The sequence below is a fragment of the Cyrtonyx montezumae genome, unplaced genomic scaffold (assembly GCF_038088225.1).
Source record: "Cyrtonyx montezumae isolate F1298 unplaced genomic scaffold, pur_monq_1.0 scaffold_15, whole genome shotgun sequence".
Taxonomy (NCBI): domain Eukaryota; kingdom Metazoa; phylum Chordata; class Aves; order Galliformes; family Odontophoridae; genus Cyrtonyx; species Cyrtonyx montezumae.
Genome location: NW_027071881.1, coordinates 5871170 through 5897153, shown reverse-complemented (window position 1 = coordinate 5897153; position 25984 = coordinate 5871170). Strand labels below are relative to the sequence as shown.

At 42.0% G+C, this 25984-nt stretch overlaps 1 protein-coding gene across 1 annotated transcript; it reads right to left on the bottom strand.

The window, feature by feature from the left end:
* Positions 1-124: 124 nt before the first annotated feature.
* On the bottom strand, positions 125-25872 carry RPA1 (replication protein A1). The gene is made up of 18 exons (XM_065731868.1): positions 25797-25872; positions 25540-25587; positions 25372-25450; positions 24207-24315; positions 23391-23479; positions 19437-19523; positions 18305-18437; positions 17384-17486; positions 16217-16285; positions 15880-16072; positions 14581-14720; positions 12731-12879; positions 11347-11479; positions 10143-10319; positions 8773-8880; positions 5664-5750; positions 3550-5344; positions 125-319 (listed from the first exon to the last, which is right to left on the bottom strand). Exons 1-17 carry the CDS (start codon positions 25827-25829, stop codon positions 5237-5239), a joined length of 1845 nt encoding a protein of 614 aa, XP_065587940.1. The 5' UTR covers positions 25830-25872; the 3' UTR covers positions 125-319; positions 3550-5236.
* Positions 25873-25984: the final 112 nt, after the last annotated feature.

The following is a 25984-nucleotide window of genomic DNA, read 5'->3' as shown; positions in this document are numbered from 1 at the left end:
CAAGCAGAAAGTGGGATTGAATCATTACTTGAAGAACGTGTTTCAATTTCTATAAATAAAAACCTGCAAGGCACATTGCCAAAGAAGCGCGAGTCAATATAGCTTTTCTATATGCGCTGTCAAACTTTACTTTTAGACAGTATATTAATTACATAGTCAATAATTGTGGGTTTCATTAGTGTATTAAATACCTCAATCAATAATATTTATCCTTCTCGGAGACAGTCTTCACCAAAAAAAAAAAAAAAAGAAAAAAAAAAGGGAGGAGTATTTTTTGATCCTGCAGTTCAAAAAGTCAGTGCAGCACACCGGCGAGGCTCTAATGGAAAACATAAAACACTAGAAACAGACAAAAATCAGATTATTACTCTTATTTTTCAGCCTTTTGTACAATAAGCCACGAGGGAATACCAAGAGCTAAAGTGATGGCCAAAACAATTAGATTTCTTTCTCTTAATTGCTCAGCAGTGATGTCAGAGTGGACATGACAAATGCTCTCATCCCTCAGTTCTCTGTCAGATAGAGCTGAGCAGTGTACCCAAGGTCTGCTTGGCCAGCTTGCTGGGGGGCAAACACTGCGAGCAAAGAGCCCTCTGCTGGGGCAGCTCTGCCTGGTTGCCCACTGATGAGCAGAGCTCCAGGTGTCTTCCTCGTAGCCACGACCAACTCAGACACATGGGCATCCCCATGGAGGGCAGCACCATCCATGGAGGCCCATCCCCATGGAGGCCCATCCCCAGGGGAAGGGGCAGGCTGATGTGGGCCCTTAGGTGGGCACAACCAGCTGCATCACATCAGGGAAGAGGAGTTGAGGAGGATTTTATTTAGGCTGTATTAAAACACTACCCCAACAGCTGTCTTGAAAGGGCAAGAAGCTTGGAACAAATTGAAAAAAAAAATGCCTTTGGAAGGATGCAGTCTATTTTAAATAACTTGCAAGAGCAGTAATATACAAGGATGGAAAAAAAGAAAGCACTACAGCAGCCTAGGAACACTCCCAAAGGCATGCTTTTGGCATGGCAGAGAGGCTGAATTTAACAACAAATCAATGCACTATAAACAGGAAGGAAAAAAAAAAAAACAACCCTAAAAACAAACAACACCCCACCCCCCCAAACACAGACACCTAACTATCCAAATAAAGGAGAGAAATGCACAGCACTCCTCACCAAAGATCCATCTGGTGATTCAAACCACTTTTTTTTTTTTTTTAATTGTATATGAATGAAATGTAAACATGAGAAAAACAGACCAAGAAAGTGAGACAAGGTCTCTGGGCCTCTCTGCATCCTCAAAGATTAATATATTAAAGAGAATTTCTGCTCCCTGCAATAAGATTAGCAATATTTACTGCACCTCTCCAATATTTGTAACGTGTAATGCATCGCAGAGCGCCCTTTCCCAAACAGGATTTTGGAGCACTATGCTGTTCAGAGATGGGGAGAGCTCTATGTGTGCTTCGCTGCACTTTTTGGGGTCTGCTTTGTTTTACAGGAGAGAGATGCACAATTCCTACTTCCCTCTCCCATCACAATCAGCAACAGGGATCACAGAGGGGAAGCAGCCACTCCCCAACCCCCCCACCCCTAAAAAATAAAAAGAAAACAACCCAAAAATAAAGGAAAGATGACAAAACAGGACACGGAAGGAAAGTACGTCTTCCTCCCCCCCTCAAGATGTTACGCTGAATCTCGGGCAGCGAATGCAAATATCACGGAGTATTAAGAATCAAAACAGACTCATCAACTTCCACTCTCACACCCGTTGCACTAAAAGGACAATCCTGCCGTGCTGGAACATGAATCCCACACACACACACACACACACACACTCATGCAAGCTGCCAGGCGTAGCATACACACTGCAAAGCAGCGACCTACTGAAAACATGCAGAGCGTTCGCTTCACATCAGTGCAGGAAGGCCGTTTATTTTTTACAACAGCTCTTAGAGTATATGACTGCTCCAGGCTTTGTCTTGGGGAGGGGAGGAGGAAAAAAAAAAAAAGAAAGACAAAGAACTGATGGATCTTAAAAATAAGACCTGACTCGAGTGCAACCTCTCCTCCAGAGCCTCGTAAGGGTCACTAAGAATTAATTTCAACTTGATGTACAGTGAAAACTGTTAAATTGTAATGGTGGGAAGCAACACAAACAGCCAAGCGCGGCACGATGTCAGAGCACGCTCCACATCTTCCCTCAACCACACAGAACTCGATGTTCCCACCTAATTGCCCTCACACCTGCCTGCCCGAAACCAGCAGCCACCCAGTCCCAGCTTTGCTTTGTATGATCAGGTTAAGGTGAAGCATTAGCAGCCACAGGACTCCTCACCCCACCGTGCTGAGGTATTCCAGCATCCTTTCACTCGAGCAAGCACACACTCAGGTCCTGCTTGGATAACAGCTGAAGCCACCCAGCACTAACCCAGCCAGAGATTTATGATGAAGGGAAAGAAGAGCAGGGCTTGTTTGCCAATAATCCCAATTAGCATTGGGAGCCCACGGATTTCTCCTTAATTGGCACAGGAGAAAGAACCCGGAGTGGAGAGCTCCGTTTTCCATTGCCCCATATGTGTGGTTGTAGGATCAGCACCAGGGCACAGCCACAGCTCTCCTGCCCTCCTCCTCCACCCAGAGGCTGCTGCAGGACCTCTCATTGACAAACTCCTCATTAACCAATCACCTTCAGCAGCTCCAACCTGCAATCAGGGGAAGGCAATAGCCAGCAAAGACTCAGCTACACGCTCCTTCATCCCTGTTTGCCTTCATCTATGTTTTCCTTCATCTATGTTTTATGTAAGAAGGAAGCCATATCCCCCTCTCAGGGTTCATTTTGCTAAATTAGCTCTTCCAGTCCCCTCCTAAAAAAGATCCTCATTCTCCTACTCAGCGCATAGTCCTCCTCTGTACTCGCCCCAGCTGAGATTCTTTTTTGCCTCTATATGCAGCAGACCAGAACCGTACATTGCATTCGAGATGAGATCTCACACCAGAGGCTTATATAATCCCATCGTACTTGTATAGCTACACTAGAAATACCTTGCTTTACATAGCTTGATGTTTTTATCATATACTAGCTGATTAAAGCGTGATTAAAACCCTCCAACTCTTCACTCACTAATGAGCACCCACTTTATAGCACCTTCTTTTTTTCTTTTTTTTTTTATTAGCCCTCAAATAAACGACTTTTCACACCAACTGTTAAAGTTGATTTTCTGTTGCAGCTCTCAAGGTCACCCAGCTCCTCCTGTAAGACACCTCAACGCTCATGAGCGCTGATATCTGCCACCTCCGGGCTGACAGCACCGTAAAGGCAACGAGAGGGATGTGTGGCTGTTCCCCAAGGGAACAAGCTGCCCCAGGTGTGCAACCTCGGCTCATAAAGCTGCAGTGCCAGCAGCTGCACGCCAGCCCTGTAAACCTTCCCCACGTAGATGGGCCTGAGGCTTGGGAACAGCCTCAGCTCTCAGTTGCCTCAAACTGGAAGGGAGGAGCAGAAGTAAAAGACTGGTTAGCAGAGTGGAAAGATAGATGATCACGGCTAACCCACCATTTGTCAATCCAGGACTGTGCTGAAGACTGTGATTTCCCAGTCAACGCTTCATAAGCAAGGTCAGAGGGAACGGATACTTGGATGACAAAACTCAAGGCATCAGCAGAAGGACCCAGTCACCATCCTCCGATCCTGAAAAAGAAGAAGGGGTTGTTTGTGCAATTAATGGGCCCAGGATAACGTCCTCTTTGGCCATCAGTGGAAGTGGCATTTGCAGCTCCTAAGCATAAAAACTTGAGATGACAAATAGGAAATCGGGGCACCGCATGGACACACACGAAGAAACGGTGCAAGATAAATAAATGCCAGTTTTGCTACCAGAGACCCACTGCAGTATTGCCTGGATGCTCAGAGCTGTGCAGCAAATGCCAAGCTGTGAGCTGCAGCCAGGGAACACATAATTAATGTGATTAGGAGCACACAGAGCTAGCATGCTCCGCTGACTGAAAAGCCCAGTAGCATAATTACTGTTTTCTGTACTAGCTCTATGTCTGAACAAATCTCAAAGCCTGGTTAGTTTTAGACTGCTGTGTAAACGTCAATAAAAATCCCAGAAGTGCCAGCTCATCAGCATTCTCAGGCACAGAAATGGTGAAAATATCACTGCATTTCCATGCCGTTAACATCAGGCAAAGAAGTCTCCTTTCTTCAGTCTAACCTTAGAGTTAGTAATAAGGTAACATCTCCCCCAAGTGAATGCTTATTATGAAAGCTAATTAATTGCTTTCCAGTAACGAGAAGTCCTTGGTGTTCAAAGAAAGCAAAATTCACTACGCAGGAATTAAACAGTGTTTATTCAAACAAAGTACCCCCCCCCCCCCCTATTGAAAGGCCTGGTTCTGATTAACAAATAAAACCTAACAAACCTAACATACAGACATACAAAACACATACAGAAAGGAAACGTGTGCTAAAAATCAGTCAAAACCCTATAGTATTAATTGAAGTGAAAACTAAAGCAATGCTTTGTAGTTGTCTAGATTTCCCTGGGGGATGGAGAGTCAATGCTTATCTGCCTTCCTCAGAAGAGACAATTTTGATTAATATCAGACCCATCTGACTCAGTCTATTAAACCCTGAAGGAAGGATATTCTTCAGATATAAAAGATATGTCTTTGATTAATAATTCTACCATATTGCCATTCCAAGCATTAACTGCATGGCACCTGTGGAAAGAAAAAGCCTTTGAATTCTAGAGAAAATAACTAACTTGCACTAATAGACCTGTTCTCCCTTGTCCAGATCTGAAAGCTGCACAACAGCCTTCCTCCCATCTTCTGCAGAACAAGTCCAAGTGCCAAGGTTGTCACTATTTTCTTCGCAAAGACGACACAATGGTTATATAATTCAGGTTTATGTATAGCAAGAAAGCAAAGTTACTTCAGATTTTTTCAATGCTTTGTCTAAAGATACTGACAATCTGTCTGGAGGATCCTCTTTAGTGCTGTCACAGTTTAATAGACCATAAGAGTCTACAGCATCATGGCCACTGGGTGCACTCTTAAGCTACTAAGGGCACATCTTCAGAGAAAAGCATTAAATCACTCAGCCCACTACACTGGACTACCACGTGTGATGTAACTAATGCCAAATAGTCATACACAAAACAAGGAAAAAGTCAATGTAACATCCTCTGAGTTTTTTCCTGGAAGTTTGTAGCTCTGATCAAGCAGCATGAGCCTTCTCATCCTAGCTGGGCGTTTCTCCTGATGCTGGTGATCAACCTCTTGCTGTACTCTCTGTAGTTTACAGGTTTGACGTCCAGTGCTGTAGCCTTAATACGAGATTCATCCTGCAAAAGAGGAAAAAAATGGCATGCAGAAAGAATACTTAGTGCCCGAGGCATTTGGTTCTAACCTCTCTGCCCTGTTAACTTACTGTTCGTGGTACCAGGATTAGCTGGGAGAGCAGACAACTCCCAGAGCAGCTACACTGCTTTCATTTGGAACAAGCCATGCTGACAGAAACAGAGAGGAAGCAGCTTTAAAGGCAGCAGATCCTCCTCTGGTGCCCAAGAATGACAGTGGCTGCTATAAGTCACTTGAAACTTCACCCCACAAAGACGAGAGGAGGAAGCCATCCGCTATGGCAGCATCGTGGAGGATACTTACATTGTACGTCTCCAGCTTCACTCTGATCTTGAACTCATACGTGTTGAAATTTGCATTTTGAAAGACTTCTTCAAATGCCTGCTCGTTCTGTGAGGAGGAGAAAGAACAGATCCCAGCTGCAGACACTCAAGCTTCTGGTAGTGCCATGACCCTTCACAACAGCTTAGCTTTTGCTAGCATTCACAGAATACAGGAGCTAACTCGTTCACACACACACAGACGTGAATTTACCCCTAAATTTTAGATGCCGACACCATAGCTTAAAGCTTATCAAAGCTGAGTTCAAGGTGAAAAAACACTTCTTAGAGATCTAAAAGAGTATAAAGCAGAACTGCAGAGAGCCTGCAGCCAAACAGACGGAGTTTACTAATTCCCTGTTAGTTGTCTTATCAGTTGTTCAGCTTCTCTGCTTATCCATTGAGGTTGTGTGTACCCTTCATACCCTGACTGACCTATTTAAACAATGATCTATAAAAGAGAGGATGTGCGTTTGGAACATCTTTTATAGCCATGAGAAGGCCATGTCACATTTACAACATAAGCTACTCTTAATTACCATATGAGCACTAAACATAATCATCATTTATTACAGACAATTTGTCAAAACAGTAGAGAAGAATCGGACGAGTTGAAGACTGGGAAGTTTGTTCTTGTAAAAACGAGTTAAAAATCTCTGCTGACATCCCACCAAAATGCTGCAGCCCCACTGTGCTACAGACATGTCATTATTAATGCATTCATCTACCAAACACACTCCATCCAGAAGAAGGCGGAGCATCCCCTTCACTCTCATTCCAAGTGTTAAAGCTGCTGGTTTTGATGTGTGCAGTGCTACTTTACACCACATTGTGATTCTTTCAAGGTTTAGGAAGTGCAACAAACGAAAGCAAACAGAAGTAGCTAGCTGCAGACTGCAAAATTTTGCCCTATCCTTCCTGAATATTGAAAACCCTTTCTGGAGACCATCATGTGGATTAGAGGATAAGGAAGGTCACTTGATTAAGGATTTGGCTTCTGCTTCCACCTCTGCCACAAGCTATACCAGCCATTAGTGAGTGCAAAATGCTGCTAGCATACCAGTCACTGCTACCCCACCTTACTTTTCTGAGTAACAAATGTGGTAGAGAAGGAGATGAAAGACTTGGCATGCACATGCTTCGCACAGTCCCTGGCTGTACGTGGACTCAACACACACTGTAAGCAGCAGAAAGATTTCCACTGACTCCACGGGGCACTGGATGAGGTCTTCAGAGAAAAACCACTATGGTGAGCTTACTGAAAACACATCAAGTGCCATATTTAAAGCTCGTAAAAGTGTCAAATCAAAACCAATTTCTCCCGGAACACAAAGCATTCCTGCTCAAGGGCTCATTCTGTATTATGCTCCATTTTCTATCCCCGGCCATTTCCATTAGGCAGCTCTTCAAAAGACATTACATGTTTGTATTGTTGCATGGGATCTGCTGTCTCTCCTCCACTCTCTTTTGCATTAAAAGTGACTAAGAAATTTTGTTTGAACTCTAGCAGAGATTAAGCATGACTGAACTAAGACAATATTGACAAGATAATAATGTCTGAAAATGGAAATTCAGAAGTGCAGGCACACCTAATCAGAATGCCCTAGGAATACATCTTCCTACAGAACAGAGGTGTCCAGCCTGCAGGATACCACAGAAACTTGTAGCATCTACAGATGACAAGCTTTGCAACGCTTACCTGGAACCAAAGTGCAGAGTTATGGGAAAACTAGCCCTGCTTTACAGAAATGGCTCAGGACCACCAGGATTACAGCCTCCTGGATCCCACAGCCAAGCAACTGAACGTCTGTGGAGCCCTTATATCAGCCATACTATAGCCACAGCAATATTCATGGACAGTTCAATAACTGAATACATTTCCCACAGTATTAAAAAACACAAAACAAAGCCCCACAGATATTGTGTAGTGGTCAACTAAAAGCAAGAAGAGATTATTTTGGTGGGAAGAAAGGAAAACATGGCAAAGCACCGAGACAGAGAGAAGAAAATACTGTCTGTTAGCATTTAATGGCTTACAGCCATGTTAAAAACCATTCTAATCTGCCAAAGAAAGATTACTTCAGCATCTCTGCAAATGACCTATTTTAAAAGTCATAGTTCTTGTACTGCCCTCAAAGTTTCTGGTAAAATGTGATGAGGAAAAAAAAGAGGCTTCAGAAGGTTCCTGACACGCAAGTCCATAAAGCTTCCTGCCTACTTACAAAGATAAATACAAAGTGTTCCTGAGCTTTTTGGTTTTGTAAACAAATTTTTGGAACACGTTAGGGATAACGCTGTTCACATTCATGTCCAGAACTGTTTTGTGCAGATTTTTCCAACCTAGGTACAATAAAACAGCCTGTCCTTTCTACTGTAGCTAGTGTGTTACAGCTGCCAGCCCTCTAATGGCTGTAACTCTATGGACAAGATGACAGCTGTCCCTCAAGGTCCAGGTGACAGTGACAGGCTGATCTTTGGTCTAACAGCCAAAAGAGCTCAGAGGTAGACAGACTGACTGTGGGAGCAAACTATGGGGGAAACCAGGCAAATCTCTGTTCTCCAGGCAGATGGCCCGTGGAAAATAATCCTGAGAAGAGTAAACAAGTCCCTGCCAAGAACTTCAGAATAGGGAAAAGCGACGATTTGTGAACTCGTAAAAGATTCTGAAGTCCAACATCTGGAGAAAGCCTTTGTCCATCAGACCTCTGAGTTGGTCTATCAGCTCAGAGCATGAGTAACATCAGCTTCTTCTCAGATAAATCCCTTTCCTTGACAGTAAATCCCTCTCTTTTCTATTTGTTTTAATAATGTTATTGATTTCTACTATAGCTACATGAATACAACCCAGTGCCCTTGCACTAGGTTATGAGTATGGTACGTGTGCACACAGGGATGAGAAAGTGCTCCCTGCTGCATCAGCACTGGTGCTCCACAAGCAAACTACATCTTGCCCCAAGTTGTGCTTTGAGACAACACTACATTTCCTTATCAAATCACAGAAAGCAGGAAATCTGAGATCTACTCAACAGCAAGATGTGCACAAAGCAGGTCCACATCCAGGTATTTACTACATAGTAAGCTAATTGACTGACCTTTTCCTTCAGCTCTCCCAGGAAAGTAGCACTTTGCCCAAGAATGAATTCTGCTGACTCCTGGAAGCAAGTCACCCACTGATAATCTAGAGAATCTGCAATGGTCACCTAAAAAAAAAAATCCAAAAAACAACAAGAAAGTTAATTGCATCCAGCTGTACTGCCTTCTTTGAGCAACAGATAGAAGTAGTATTTATTTCACAGCTCAAGAACCCTGTGTACCATAGGAACTTTCCATCGTTGAGGGTGGAAGACAATTACTTATCATTTTACTTTTAAAAAGAGCTCAACAGAGTGTCAGAGTCATTTAAAGCAAGTTAACATTGTCAGCACGTCATGTCACAAGAAAAGGCCAACAAGATCATAGCAATAAACAGTGATGGATATTCAGTTCCTTTTCCTCTATCCACGATGAGATGTGAGCAGGAACAGGTAGCCCAGAATGGTAACAACCAAGGTTGACACCAGCAAGATTGAGACCTGCATTTATTTAGTGCAGACACAAGAACTTGGGCATAAATGCATGTGATGCTACGTTATGACACAACTATCAAAACGTTCAAGGACAAGACAGAGCAATAAACAGATCAAGTACTAGCCTCATCTGTGAGGCTGCTTTGACAATTAGGAATGCAAAAATAGGAGACAAACTGTTCTGAAGGCTGGATTGTGACCTCAGTATCCCCTTTGCATTCTAAAAGAGTGACTCTGCTACGTTAAGTAGTTCGTGCATTCCTAGAAGTTATCTGCTAGAAATTATTCAGAAGCAGTTTGTGTTTTAGTGAGACTGCAGGGATAGTTCTCTCTGCATGCCCACCTGGCACAGCACTTCTAAGAAGCAGATACAACAATGTACAATGTAAAAACAGAAGAAGGTTCAGTGCTTATGGGGTAAGCAGGCATCACAGTAATAATCCTCATTGCCTCCCGAAGCAGGCTCCATTAAAGCCTGAGACAGAACAATACCTACAAAAGAAAATGTACTAAATATAGGTAGCAGCTGTAAAAGTGCAATTACTGCTCTCCAGAAATGCCATTTTACTTCAGTTTATCTTCACTACTGAAGAGGCGTAGGCCATCTGTACTCTGCACTGCATAGTACACTTGGAAACCAGAATCAACTGAGCTAGCATCAACTTTTTGGCAACGAGAAAAGCTTTTAATTGGAGTGCTAGGAAAACAAACTGCTTATGAGCTCAATGAAACACTCCTCACCCAGGTACAGACACAGGTCATTTAAGTATCCCCTTAACCCACAGGCACCTTTGACAAAACCAGCAGCCTAGCACTCCAGTTTCTCGAAAGCCTTCAGTGTGCACTGCCCAGGGAAAGCAGGGAGAAGCCCTGCCTGCCCTAATCCTCTCACTTACCAGCAGCATCATGCGGTACTTGAAGTTGGGGAACTCACGATCACACTTCTCACAACGATACAGTCCATTCTGTTGGTCTATCACTTTCTTATTGCAATCCTGAGAGGGACAGGCCTGGTACATGCAGTTCTCTTTGCGCAGATGTACTATTGTGCCCACACAGCTAAAATAATCCGCCTAGGAGAGTGAGTGTGCAACATTAGCCTCAAAATACTCAGTGTTTTCCAATTCTGAATTAACTACAAAGCAAGGCGTCCATACTTGGATATTTAGGATTAGAAAGCTTAACAGCTATGGATTATTGGAAAACTGTAAATCAACCCCTGTTGCAATCATTTCCAGGCTTCCATTATGTTAAATAAAGCCCCTAGAGCAAGATTATTCTGTGTTTCCATTGCAGGGAACTCCAATTGCTAGGTTTTCTTCAGATAAAGCATATTTGCTTCTCCATTGTGTCTGTTCAAATCTCTACTTTTTCACAGGATTAAGACTCCACACTTTCCAACGCTTCTTTCAGGAGTCAGTACAAAAAGCAGAAAGCCTACCGTGTAGTATTACAGATAAGCATTTGATTAAACTATAGCCCACAGAACAAAATACCCACTCACCACACTAAAATCATCACCCTAATGGTTTAAGACCACAGTCAAGTCTTTCAGCAGATGAACAGAGGTTAAGAACCACGTGTAAGAAAGGCACTGGTAATTCAGCTTCTTTCTGTGAAAGTTCCTTATCTAGATCAAAGTTTTTTTGTATCCTGAATGGCTTAGTGCTAAAATTTTGGAAAAAAAAAATAATTACACACTTTAAAAATAGACTGGAACAAGTCAAGATGCATTTTAAGCCTGGGAAGGCTGCTGGGCTAGATTGCTAGAGACCTGGGTCTAGCTTTTCTATTGAGCAAGTTTACCTTGAAAACACTACCTCCAAATGCACCTGTCTGTCCTACACCATGCTATTACATTAGCACCTTTGGGGTGGGCTATTTGTCACTATTTACCCTAGACTTTCTCTTGCACACATAGGATCACGTTGCAACATGAGCAAGGGACTTGGATTCCGTGTTTTGGTTTGTTTGGTTTTGGTTGTTTACAGAGTAAGCACACACAGCCCAACAACTGGACTAACCCAATAAGCAGAACATCAAGGTTTTCTTCCTTCCCCCTTGAACACACAAGGCTTGCAGCCAGTTGCCATGCCTTACCTTATCTCCTTGTCCCAACCTCTCTGATTTGGCTTCGTACAAAGTTTTCCAGTTGGTATTCACCCCTGATGCTGACCCACCTCTCACATCAGAGATGGAGGCACATTCCAGAAGCTGCCCCTCAGAGTCAAACCTGAAAGCACAAAGACACATTGCTATTTTTGGATAGCAGTCCACCTTATCATAAGCTTACATTTAGTTTCATGGACTTAATACATGAAGGATTTTTTTTCCCCCTTAAAATCAATGATTGCAAAGGAAACAATTACAGTAATTTGTGTATATTGCAAACAAAAATAGCATTTCAGAATAAGTTAATACTCTGACTTAATTAGCATAGTATTTTATAAACCCACAAAAGGAGGGCAGCTTTGTTCTATATAACTGCAATTTGTTTGCCAGCTAGTGGTCAAACCACGCACTGCATGCTTCTTAAAGGCAGTCAGATAACAAGATTTAAGGGCATCAAGATATTTCCATAATTAAAATTAAATTACATGGTACCATTATCTTTGCAGCAGCTTCAAAAGGAAAAGCAAATAGCATTGAGCAAATTATGCCTCCTGTGTTAAAATAAGAAAGCACTCCTTTTCTGAAAAAGGTTGTACTATCATCCCCATTCAGGCATCTTTTGTGATTTGAGAAACACCAATAGAACTCAAAAACGGAATGTAATTAAAATGTGACAGCAATAGCTAAGACCCACAACCAATTTCATCTTCAACAACCCTCTGAAGTATAGAAGCAGCTCTGCTCAATCTGAATAATGGAGAATGCCAACAAATATTTTATGCATGTTTAAAGGATTTAGGCAGAATGTGAGCCCGGGATTCACAAAAAGTGATGCTGTAGGGACTTCACCCCATTAGCACATACACCAAACCTCATGGTGTTAGTAGCTACAGCAGATAATTTAGCAACTACCTATGCTAGAAGCAGGAATGAAACACCAAGAAGTCACTTGGTTTTCCTGATAAAAATTAAAGTGTTATTTCAGTAATTGAAAAATATCTGTTAAGGAACAGACAAGAAGTCAACGTAGCTCCTCCAGTTCATATTAACAGAGGACACAACAGATTCCAATACATGGAAAGAGCCCACTAAAAAACTGTTCTGTTTATCAGAAAGTAGAGTTGGTCAAAAGCCTCATTTTGTGTAGCCATCCAAGACTTTGGGTATGCATACACTATATTCCTATTTTTCCAACATCTGTCATGGATTTCCAAGTTTTCAAGCAGAACAGTGCTTTCAAGGAAGGTAAGTTTCTAAAAGCCTGGAACCCGTATCCAATGCTCCCTTTCCCCAGCGCTCAAATGTAGAGAAGTAGAATAAAACAAATACTCCACAGCAGGAGAAATGAATCAACATGAGCACGCAGTCATACCATCCTCGGAGCTTAAAAGCCTCTGGGCTATCAGGGTTGACAACCACTGTACTCGATGACAGGACAGACAGACTTCTACCACCAAAATCAGAGACTCGGGCTCCTTTGATGGCTATCACAGGTTGTCTAGAACCATCAAACTTCTCAGCCTGCACATGTGGAAAAAAACAACCAACCAACCAAACAAAAAAAAAAACAGAAAGCATTAGTAAGCATGCTACAAGTAAAGATACTGAACTTGCAGTCATAGTTCACAGATCACAACAGAGAACCAAACCCAAGACAAACCATCTTACTGTAGTGGGGGGTATGGTTTTAGGTAGCAGCACCGGGAGTTTAGGAAAGGCAGCTAACAGTTTTATAATCCTAACACTGGGAGTTTAGGAAAGGCAGCTAACAGTTTTATAATCCTAAAACCCATTTTCTCAGGGAAATGGAGAACCCTTCTGTCAGTGCAGCAGCAGTACACCACCAGTTTGGAGAAAAGGGACTCATCACCTCCATTAGGGGTTTTACACAAGAATTTTATAAAGGGAGGTGGGTTACGGGAATGAAAGTTTCTCCAAACAGAGGTTATTTGGTCAAATTAGTCTCTTTGGGGTATCAAACAACTCACTTGGCTTGACTGAGCCAATCACGTCTCTTCACCTATAGCTTAAGAAGTAGAAGCACAGGTATGCTGACCAAACACTTTCCTCAGCTTTCCATTTTCCATTTTTAATCTCATAAAGCTGCTTTAATGCTGTTCAGTTGCTATCAGTTTGTTATCCGACTAAAGTCTGACACTAACAAAGAATCTCTTGGCACCAGGGAGGTCTTGAAAGGTATAGATTTCCTGGACACCACACCACTTAACAAGCAAGGAAAGGATCATGTGCTCACGGACCACAAATGGGCTGGAGTTAGCAGAAGTACTTGCTGTATCCATGAGATACAAAAAGAACACACATCTTGACAGATAAGGCAATGAGTTATTGGGGAGAAAGGGATTCCAATGCTAGATGTGCCAGCTGCAAGCCATAAGTCACCTCCCCTCAATGCTTATGTTACCTTTACAACAAAGCAAACGTTTAGCTTTCTGAAATACAGATCCCCAATCTGAGAGTTACACAAGACGTTCATAACTAGTAACCTCTCCAGTAACAAGCTGGTTCAACCTTAAAACTCTATGATACTGAACCTGTTGCCCACATTTACATCAGCAGATGGTTGACAATGTTCATCCACCTACAGTATCAGTGCACTTGGTCATTTAGCCACCAGGCACCTCTGTCAGGCTGGCAGGTTCACTCCCATTTTACAGACCAGAACATAAATCCCTAAGTAACTACACCTTGGAAAACAAAGTAGCTTGCTATCAAGATAGAGGAGCTGTTCACCATGACTACAAAAACTTTCCATTCCCAAAGCTCTGACATTTTAAACTCTCAGTCTGAGATACAGCCTTTCAAACCCCTAGTTAAGCAGCAACTTATTCAGGGTAGCAAGTATCCTACCCTCAGAATAAAAGTCCTCCCCAACAAGACAGCTGTAGCCATCAGGCATTCCCATGATCAAACCACAACTCATACTCTTTTCTAAACCAGAAATCTACAGTCCTTGTGCCTGAGACACCATGTCTGCAGTTGTTCAGAACACATTAGTCAGATCATGTCAGCAGTTTGTCAGAAAAAAGTTACAAACATCACACCTGAATGAAACCAGACAGTATTTCACCTTCTTTCCACCCCTGATCCTCCAACACCTAGGACTCCATCTCAGTCCCATGCCCATCTTCGATGACAACAGTGTGTATTTCTTCACCCTACACAAAGGAACCTCTGCTTAAGAACAGGTAAGAGAGCACATACCTCATTTCCCCATAGCGTAGCTGTCACCAGTTTCCCTGATGTATCCATCAGATGCACATTCCTCTTCGATACCTCCCTATTGCTAGCTTTCACTACAATTTTAGTGACATCTTCATAACTCTTACAAATCCCAATTACATCTGAAAAAGAGTTACAATTTAGTTAGAGTTGCTCAAGGGTCACAGTTGGGGAATACAACACCACAAGAGAAGAATTCATTCCTAGTGTCAGATTTTTACCTTGTAATATCCCAGCTCCCTATCCAAATCAAATCTGATATGGAAATTAAGTGTATTATGGCAGGAATGCTCCACTACAGAATTCTTCAGTGCTTTAATTTTGTTGACGAATTCATTAAGATATTCGTGAATGCAAGTCTCACCACATTAGAGAGATCAAGGCATCACAATCTCTTTTTCCATCACATTCTGCCAAAGGACTTCAGCCTCGATTCTTGCTGTGCTTAAACATACCCATGCTGGTTAAGCAGAAGGCTCTCAGGCACAGGGTTTCAAAATGACTAACACAAAGAAACAACTGGCTGGTGCCCTTGCTGCAGCTCCCCAGACCAAAAGCTGCAACTGGAACAAGTTTTGGAGGTCGAACTAGATGACTTCCAGAGGTCCCTTCCAATCCAGACCATGCTGTGAAGTCAGCAGGTTTTGGCAGTAAGAGCTACTGCAGTGCCCTTTGCACCCCCTAATAACAACCTATTTTGAACATCACAGATATACCTTTAAGATTCCTAGCCAAATGCCTCTGAATCACATGCATCTTGTGCCTGTGAAACCTGAGCTCCCTCGCCCCCACCCAAGCCTCTGATTTTTCCGGAGTACTCTGTCCAACAAATTACAGAAAAACAAACCTCCAATACTTCACAAAGCAAGCCAAAACAGTCATGCAACTTGGACTTGGATGCAATGCAGTATGCCAAAATCACTACGAGATAATTAGATAGTGAAAGCAAGCAAGATCATGGAAGGTATGAAACGCACACGTGCTGAGCAAGGACACTTTTCTTTCAACCCTCTTCTGTGGAAAACAATGATCATAAGACAATAAACAAGTAGCATTTACTGTCTTTATCTTGAAGCATAATTTTGCACAGAAATTAGTATATACAGATTAGGATAAAGACACCTTAACCATAAAATTGCCTAAAGCATTTTTAATGGCAACAACCACGGGCTAAGTCCACCCAAAAGGTCACATTCTATTGCTCACTGCCTTCCCAGCAGTCACAGCACTAAAATAAAGTTTCCAAGTCCAATAGGATGTCATTTTGCTACTCAGACTGACCGACAATCGAATCTTTGGGTGTGTTCTCCAAGTCAGAGATGGACACAAAATCAAACTGAACAGATGGAAGATGCTGGGCATCATCACAGGGCACAACCGAAGTCTCATTAGTGAATGTAATCTCATAATCATTTTTAACAGCTGTATATTGCTTGTTAGCAGTCTTCAAATTGCCTTTGGTAAAATAATATACCTAGAGGAGAAAGCAATGAAACAGAGGATATTATCAGAAGTCAGACAGAGAAAATAGATGGCATTCACCTTTAAAAATCCTTGCACTGCTGAAGTGCCTCTTTTCTAGCTCCTGTCAGACCATGAAAGCACAACACCACTATACCTTGTTCAGTTCAATGAGAGGAAAGAACTTGTCTGCTTGATCATTGAATGCAGTAGCTCTAATCTCACCCTGCAGGAAAATAGGAGAGGCAGTCAGAACTGAAATTCAGCTTAAGTAAATAAATTATATTAAGAAATCCTTAACAACATTAAGTGGCATCAGCTCTACAGACAGCGTGGGTTGCCAGGCTAGCTCCAGACACCTGAGGAACAGACAACACTCTCCTTACATTTACAGTTATAGCTAGAATGACATATTCCACACCTGACCATCAACTCTCAGATTCAAGTCTCATTAGCATCCCTAAAGCCCCAGAATTACTATCACACAGACAGCACTGAACAGCTACTCTTGAAACTAGCATTAACTGCCATTATAGGAAAGAAAAGTTCAAAGAGATCACCCAACTCCTGAAGTTAGCACACAGTATCTTAAGCTAGGTCCTGCTCATAAACAACGCCAAGTCCTTACGTAATAATTAATAACAACTATAAATTTCCTGGTTTTTTTCTTGTTTTCATATGACTACTAAGAATATGCAGAGAAAACAAATGGCTGATGACAACACATTACATTATTAACCTCACATTTTATACTAAATATAATCCTGCAGAATCTTGTTTGTTTTCATGACAGAAGGTGGTAATCTGATAAGAGATTTGACAAACTGCAAGTTTAGTTGGATTAATCAGATACCATTCCCCAAACAAACCACAGATGAAATCTCCGAGTACTACAATAATTTATAGTCTGATTTCCTCACAAAAATGAAAGCTTATAACTTGGAGGCGATGCTCCTTTCACTCCTTGTTTTGCAGTGTGTACCTAAGTAAGGATGAGAGCTCATTCCCAATCTAACAGAGATGATGACAAAGTATCAGGTTGTCTGTTTCCCTAAACAACCGTATTTTGAAGCTGCAAAAATTGAGTCACAAACTCTAGACTCTGATGAAAAATAATCAGCAATGCCATACGTTTAAGACTTCATTCTGGATAAGAACTGGATCGCTGATGTTCAAGTTAATGAATACAGAATACGAACTTCAGTCGCAATAATAATAAAAAAACGCATTTTCCATAACACAGTTTATTTCTTCTATTCTGTCTTTATGAAGGGTTCATCAGCATCTGGCACACGTTATCTTTTTCTCAACATATAACACTTACACTTTCATCAACCAGCTCTATAGAGAAGAGCTTCCCTTCACCACGGGAGTTGCTCCATGTACGGATCTGTCCTTTTTGGGTAACACGAGCACAAATGGTCCACCTGAAATTGTGCAAGAAATAAGAGCTGCTCCGTGTCCTCTTTTATTTATATATGTATTTTTTTATTTTTAGAAGAGATTGAATTTACCAACCTTTGGAACTGGAATGACACTATTTAAAAAGCCACAATTTTTCCACTGCACCTCAGCAATTCTACCTGCCTTTCTGCTGCTATTTTAATGGCTTCAACCATTAAAGGCAGAAAGTTGTATAGAAAGCAACAACAAAGCCAACCATAAAACATCCAGTACAACACAGCAGCAAACAATCTTTCTGCATAGCAGCACACCTCAAATCTTTCACTCTTCTAAGGCAGATTTCTCACACAGCAGCTTGCCTGTTCTGAAAATCCATGCTAGAACTCAAGAGCCCAATTATACAATTTTGCATTTAAACTCAGGTAATCAAATCAGTTTGCATAACTTAAAAACTGTCATTCACAAAATAATTACATCCTCATGCTTTAAAACAAAACAGTAGCCGAAGTGAATAGATTACCAAGATGTTTTGTCATTACCTTACCAAGAAGAAGATTGCTTTAAGAAAAAAAAGGTAAGTCAACTGCTTCTCTACTAAAATATTAAAAAGCTATCAAGCTCAGCAGGGTAACTTCACCAAGACAATGCAAATCTGATTTTTAGAGTGCTGATGAAACAAAAAGATCAAAACCTGTGCAGTTATTTCTGTAGGTTTTTTTGTTTTGTTGCCCTCTTCCTCTGTACCTCTCCTTTACGTTAACATATAAGGACCAAACTTAATGAAGAATGATTCAGTAAATATGATAAGGGCAGAAATAGCTGGCAAACCATTATAACTCACTTAGATTGATATGGATTCAAGCTGGCAATGGGCACTACTTTGGACTGCGTTCCCCCTGGTGTCTTCAACGAGCTGGGAGCGCTGGCTTTACTGAACTGGTTTGAGGGAGGATGGTACTTTGGAGCAGCAGAACCTTTCAAAAAGAGAAAATAAAACAAACACAACAAAGCACACAGCATTTCAGCCATGCAGACAAAAGACAGGTTAAGAGCAACTCATTCACTGTGCTATAACATAGATGTTTGTTGAATTACTCCTACTCTTGGTCACACCAATTTTTTAGGCTGCAAACAAGACACTCAGACCTTCAGAGCACGCACAGTGAAGATGGAGATGTGGTCAGAATCAATCTAGGTGGCAAACAACCACTTAGCAGCAAATTCTCTAAATTATGGCACATCAAGTTTTGGATCTACACTTGGACAAGGAACTAAGGAATGGTACCCCACAATCAAAGCAGCTTGCGGTGTAAGGCAACACTGCTAAACATTACCTCATTTATGTATAAATGAGGAACTTTTATCATCAGCTTTAAAGTAAGGAGGGAAAACTTTGTTTTCTGCTGGAATAGCAGGTGTCAAAATTCTGCAATTTCAAAACACCAAAATGATTCTTAAACACCAGGGTGTTGTTTGTTTAAGCAAGAGCTAGACTTCGATAACCTCATCGCTTTAAAAATAAGCCTACAGGTTGCTTGCCTTTTTCAGCAGCTTGCTATTTAAAATCTTGATCAAAACATGTCCTGCACCACGTAAGCTGTTTGGCCTCAATAGCTCAGCACTGACAACACAACTTTCAGCCAGCTACAAATTGTAGCTGACTTGGGTGTCCACAGAGCACCTTTTCAAGAATGCAGAATTGCATCAGAGTAGATGTGCAGTTCATGCTGCTTTGTCAGAACTGTTTCCTACTTATTTTACATGGGGAAGTGGGGGAGGTGAAAATGAGGCAGATTATTTTATTTTTAAAATTCAAATGATAGTAGCCCCTCTTGAGACAACTCATCTTTTCAAGCTACAAGTTTATCTGATGTAGTTTCTTCTGCAACACTACTATGGAAAGGGTCTTTTATTTTTTCCTCCATGTTTTGTTGTGCACAGAAACCAGAAATCCTGCCCAGGATTATTCTTACCTGCTGCTGACAAACTGCCATTCTGCTGCTGCAGTTTGTTGGGTGCTGTGTTGGTTGCTTGAGCTGAAGAACGTTGCTGTCCCTGTCCTGGTAATCAAATTGAAGGAGACCATTTAGGACAGTGAGGAGCAGAGTAATTAAAAAGTACCCTTCGGCCTTTTCAGGAAATTAGGTTTGCAAGATAAGATTTTAAACACAGAACACGTTAAAACTCAGGTGTTACAGGGCACAGCAGCAGTAAGCTATCAGTTAAACAATATTAACACAGAGGAATTTCAGTCAGATCTCTTTCCTCAAGCAACTGCTTTCTACTGAAGAAGAATTCAGTGCTGACAGTTATTTAAAAGGACAGCACTGAAGTAATCCTGACAACTTCTCAGTTTTTACAGGCTTCTATTGCTCTGACAGGTAGTTTCTGCTACTATCTAACAGCCAGCACTAAAAAAAAAAAAAAAAAAAAAAAAAAAAAAAAAAAAGGAAATGTAGGGAGATCTCCCTCCTAAAATTTAGAAAGGACCAAAAATCCACCTGGGTAAAGTCAAGCCTGCAGTTAAAGAGAACAACTGCTACCATTTATTTTCAAAACATGAAGAAATTTAACACAAGGGTGAGAAAGGGTGATTGGGGGTTCTTGGGATACAATGGCACACTGCACAGGGAGCATGCCACAGTGAGTACATTTTGTGTATTTTTTTAGGCTACAGGGTTTTTACTTGGATTGTATCAGTAATAAACTACAAACAAAGAACAGAGTGACATATGTAGGAAAACAATAAACTTGAAAAGTAATCCATAAGTCAAAAACTGGAGTCATTTTACAGAAACAATTGTTTTCCCAACATATTTTGTCTCCAGATCAGTAAATACCCAAACCTTTGTCTCTTAGGACACAGCTAACACTTCAGCCACCAGTTTACAGGACATCCTAGGCCAGGGCAGGCAAAGTCTTGCACTGATCTGGGACTGTGAGCAGCAAGACAGATAGGAAAGTGGAAAAGAAGCAAGATTGATCCCATAAGCATCTCAAGAAACAAAGCAGAGACTCCCAGAACAAAATAGCAAGAAAGGGTACCATGGAAAGGCACTACTATCCTGATGAAGCACAGCCTGACACTGCATACTCCACACAGGTAACCCTCTGGTTACTTTTAATCCAGACCAAGGTATAAGCAAATTCTGCTCCTCTCACTTGTCACAGCAGTCACAGCCATGACAGAAGTCTCCCTAGCAACAGTGTGACGTCAAATGGAAACGTGCACTTACTGCACAATCCACTAGATGGAGAAACCAAGGTTCCCCCCCTCCTTCAGCTGCCTCACTCAGAGGACTGAGCCACAGCTCAACCCCAAATTCATTGCAAGTAAGAGGAGAAGAGGAAAAAGATCACACTTAAGAGAAATTATGCCTGGACAGGGAAAGGAATGTGCACATAAAGGAGACAAGGGAACCCAATGCTTAAAATACCTCATCACATTCCTGCAATATACACTGGCTATGTAAAACCCAAGACTTCTGGCTCCATAGCCCAGTTTAATGTAGAAGCAGTAGTCCAAATAATCTGTAATTGAGAGGTCCTGCTATGTCCCTGTCCCAGGGCCAAGCTGCAGCACAGATGGAGGAAGAAGGAAAGGTACTTTGAAAGAACACACACCAAAAGACAATGGTGGAAAGAGCAGGAAGAAAAGCAAATGTATAAATATACAAGCATTTCAACACTGAAAGATTAATGACAGAAATTAAACATAAGTAGCAAGTAATTGTTACAGTAAGAATGAAGTCCAACATCAGAGCAATTTCGATGAGATTAATGACAGTAATAACATTACCATGTAGCTTTGTACAAAGAACTAAACTGCTCCATCTTAATTTTCAATACTATAATGAAATGCTGCCTGAGAAGTTTTTATGGTATGTATCAAGAAGATTGCATCTCCAGCTTCCTTGTTAGGCAGATTAACCACCTACTGCTCAACTGCAAAGGGGCCAAAAGCTATCTCCTCACTGCCTGCATCCTTCTGGGGTAGGATTCTTTCCTAGGTCTGGGAACTTGAGATCAGTATTTAAATAAAAACTTGTCTTCAGTAACTGAAACAGAATTTAATGTTAAAAAACAAACAAACAAGCAAACAAACCCTAACACCACTACTGTATGAATTCTGTAGAACTGTGTTAGTGTTAAAACAAAATATATCCTGCAGCAAATTTGGCATCTCTCAACCATCTGTATTTGAGACCTTCATTGCTGATTACTCTTGTATGTCACAGTGAAGAACAGAACTTTCACCAAAATAACTTTAATTTTACCAGAATTTATACCCTTAAGGATGTATTTTTGGCTCAGTTCTGTAAGACAGAAGATTCTCTGTTGTTTCTAAGCAACAATGTGACAAGAATGCCATAGTTCACAAGAAACGTGCTCTTGTATCACACAAGAAAGTGATGCAAGAGAAAGACAATACAGCCTGCTCAATAGGTATTCCAAAAATCATGGTCTCTACAGCAACTGTGAGATTAAGCCATAAAATCTGAGATGTCAACACATTTTTTAAACAGCAATTAGCTAAGTAACTATCAAAGGAACAAAGGATTCTTTAGGCTCATTTAACAAATGCATCTCTAATTCCCCAGGAAAAAAAGAAAAGTTGATGAAGAAAGATGTCTTGGCAACAAAGTCTAATTTCTACTTCAGTTAGTAAAGTAGATCTGAGATCAGAATTGCAGTATGTACCACCATTTGTCCAAAATATCTTCCAGAAATTGTTGTCACTACTGTGCAGCTCCTTAACAGTAAAAACAAATTGATTCATTTCCACCAGAGAAAGACAAACGAAAAAAATTCCCTGAAAAAAAAAAAAAGCTATTTGCTGTTGAATTTCAGCCATTATCTGTACGTGCGCCAACAATGGAGAAGCTCAAATATTTTCTTTAAGCACTTATTATCCTCTCTCTTTTCAGGAAAGAAAACTCCAAGAGGGGAACATACTTCTGAACATCTCAGGGGAAAAAAAATTAAAAAAACCCAACATTATTTTGAAAATACATTTAACTGAGAACTCGTTCAGCAAGCGAAAATGAAGAATACAGTTACACAGTGTAAAACAAATAATTCACAGCAGGTCAGACCGAGGGCCACCCAGTGCATCCTTGTTTTTAGATGGCAGAGAAGGAACAGGTGCTTAGGACAGCCTGCATGCTGGCCATGTTTTCATAACCATAAGTCATCCATCTACTCTGGGCAATTCCAGTGCTTCCATTCACGCAGAGGATGCACCATTACGTTTAACAGCCCTTAATGGATTTTTTTTTTTTCTTTTTTGCATGTAATTGCCTTTTGAACCTGTGCCAGTTTTTGGCACCTACCTCATATAGCAACGTGTCCTATAATTTAGCTATGCTCTGTTTGGGGGGGGGTGCAGTTCAGCTCTTTGTTTAAAATTGCTAGTTGAGGATGTGAGAACTAAAGAGCATCAAATGGATGCAGAAGAGAAAGGGATTCATCATTCTTTACTCAGGCCATCTTACAGTTTTATAGATCATTATTACATCTTCCTCCTGACATTTCCTTCCCAGATAGAAGAAACCCTCCCTTCCTTGGTTACTCACTACAAAGAGACACAGAACAGCTTTCACACACTCACAGGATCTCTACATAAAGACCACTAACACATAATACAAACCTGTCGGTGCTAACACAAAGCACAGACACTTCTCAATACTCCTTAGAGATAGAGGCTTCAGCCAAGATGCAGAGCTTATGAAAATATGAACAAACCCTACTTTGTGTCACACAGACAGTAAGAATTTTCAAGATGCAGACATTTCTGTTCCAGTCATAAGGGAGCTGCACACGCCTGACTGCTTCTTTTTCAGTGAGAAGAAAGAAACAGATAGCTGAAAGAGTGTGATAACAGGCAGCCTGCTCACAAGAGGTTTTTGTTTACAGAGGACACTCACCTTCGTTGTATGGCACTGGACTGCCAACAGTCCCACCAACCATATCAGCAGTTTTCAGAACATCTAAATCCATCAGTATAACCACTCTCCTACAGACACAAAATAGACAGTAATAAAGACCCATTCCCTCTGTAAGTCTATCAGGCTCTGAGTATCCTTCTCATGCAGATAAGAGAACCAGCCACTAGGGGTTGATTCTTTGTACGAGGGAACACGGAGAACAAAAGCTCTCCACTATCAACTTAACCTTCTCATGTCATACAAGTAGATGTGAAAAATATCACATTTCACCAAGGACACTGACAGCAGGCTGAACGGGCACGCAAAAATATCTTGAAACAACAGTGTTTTAAAAGCATCAAAACAATGCCAGATTTAATAAGAGACCCACTCTCTGCCTCAAAAAAAGTTATATTTCCCCAATCATGTTCTCCCAGACATACATCATTTTTAGACCATCACTTTTCTCAGATCACTTCTCGTTTTGCAGAGTACCTAGCCTCACTTCTCTCAAAGTCTCACAAAAGATCAAAGATTCCACACCCTGCAGCCTTCACTGCTTCTTTTCCACAGCAGGTAGTATTAAGTGAATCGAAACAAAGCAGTACATACAGTTTGGAGTATTCCACCTGGAGGTCTTTCTGTTACACTGAGTTACTTTCTGCAAGTGCTTACGCTGTGTGCTTTCCTTCCTGCACTTATTATTTTCAGAAACGCCTCATCAAAACGATTTGGCCTTCACTTAGCCCCACAGGACAGAGCATCCATTAGCACAGCTGCCCTTGTGCAGAACCACACTTAAAGAAATGCACGTACCTTCCATCTTTCAAGCTGTTGACGATGAATCTGTTAACCTGGCAGATACAGTGTGCTGATAAGCGCTCCTCTTCCACAAGAGGGTTCAGCTGTGTCGCCAACATGAACGCTACAGGGACAGAAGAAGATTAAAAACATCAACCAACACATGTTCGTATTAAAGGGGCTGCCACAGCTGGCTTCCTTCCCAGTCCACAAGCATTACATTAGATCTGTAACTGGCTCAGTTAATTAGCACATAGAAAACAGCATAACAGCTACTCAGTTGCAACACTGAACATAAATTATATTGTATTTCTTCCCTGAGCTTCTCAGAGTGCAGTGAATGAGCTCATCTGTGTCTATATGTATTGAAAATGAAGGAGTCAAATGGATGGGACCAGGCTCAACAGTGTGCAGTGACAGGACAAGGGACAACAGGCAAAAACTGGAAAGGAACACAGAAGTTCTGTGCAAGTGCACAGAAAGAACTTTAAACTCTACTGTGAGAGTGCCAGAGCATTGGAACAGTCTGCCAAGGGAGGTGGTACAGCCTCCTTACCTAGAGATATGCAGGACCCACCTGGACATTTTCTGGTTCAACGTACTATAGGGAAAGTGCTTTAGGAGAAAGGTTGGACTTGAAGATCTCCAGAGATTCCTTCCAACCCTTGTGATTATGGGAATGGCTTAGGTTGAAGGGGAACTTTAAGATCACCTAGGTCCACCTTGCTATAGGCAGGGACACCTCCCACTAGACCAGGTTGCTCAAATCCCCATCCAGCTTTGACTGGAACACCTCCAGGGAAGGGGCAACCACAGTCTTTCTCACCACCTACACAGTAAAGAATTTCTAGTCTAAATGAGACAATTCTGTGATCATACATAATATGATTCCATGATCATATACTGACATCAGAAGAAGACTGAGCTAGATTACTTTAAAAATCAGCGTTTCAAAACCAAATATAGATATCTGTACTTTTGTTATTCCCTGTAGCAATCGCTTACATGCCAAAAGAGAAGGAACTGTTTGTGCATTACAATGCACACTTCAGGCAGAGCCTGTGGTCCCCATATATATCCCACTCTCCTTCAGTATTGGTTCCATTGCTATGCACCCTGACATTAAAGTGAAGCTGCAGCACCGTTGGTGCCACCACGTTCACAAACATCTCATACTCACAGGAGAGAGTGTTCACACCATCGCTCATCAGCACTCGGTACCGCGGAGGCCCATTTCCTGTGGCGATAGCCCGTGTGTTCTGTGAGAAAACACCAGCACGTCACTTCTTGCTATTTCTCACGCCCTTCAAAACCACACATCGGTTCCTTGAGCAACCCCGGTACTCACGATGACTTGCAGCACGGGCTTGCTGACGTTCTCCCCCTGCATTATGGCCTATAAAAGAGAAGACGAGCCTGAGGACGGTGCCACGCCGTTCTCTGAGACGCTCAGAGACCCAACACTGAGGGGGGACAGCACTAGGCCTCTCCCACCCCGGCCTTCCTCCATAAGCCCAGACATGACGCAGTCCTCACGTTCCCCCCTCCCCCTCGATCTTCACACCCCAGACTCATCCCAGCTCCCCCTGCCCCGGGGTCCCTCACCGCGATGGCGCCTTCGCTCAGCCGCACGCTCATGGCTGCACTCTCCTCTCCGCGCTCCGCAGCTCCTGCCGCCAAATCCTCCTGCCGCCAAATCCTCCCGCCGCCCCGAACCGCGCTCCTTCTTTCCGGCGCGTCTCTAACGTCGCGCCGAGCGCGCGCCCAGCATCGCGCTCCCATTGGCTGCCCGG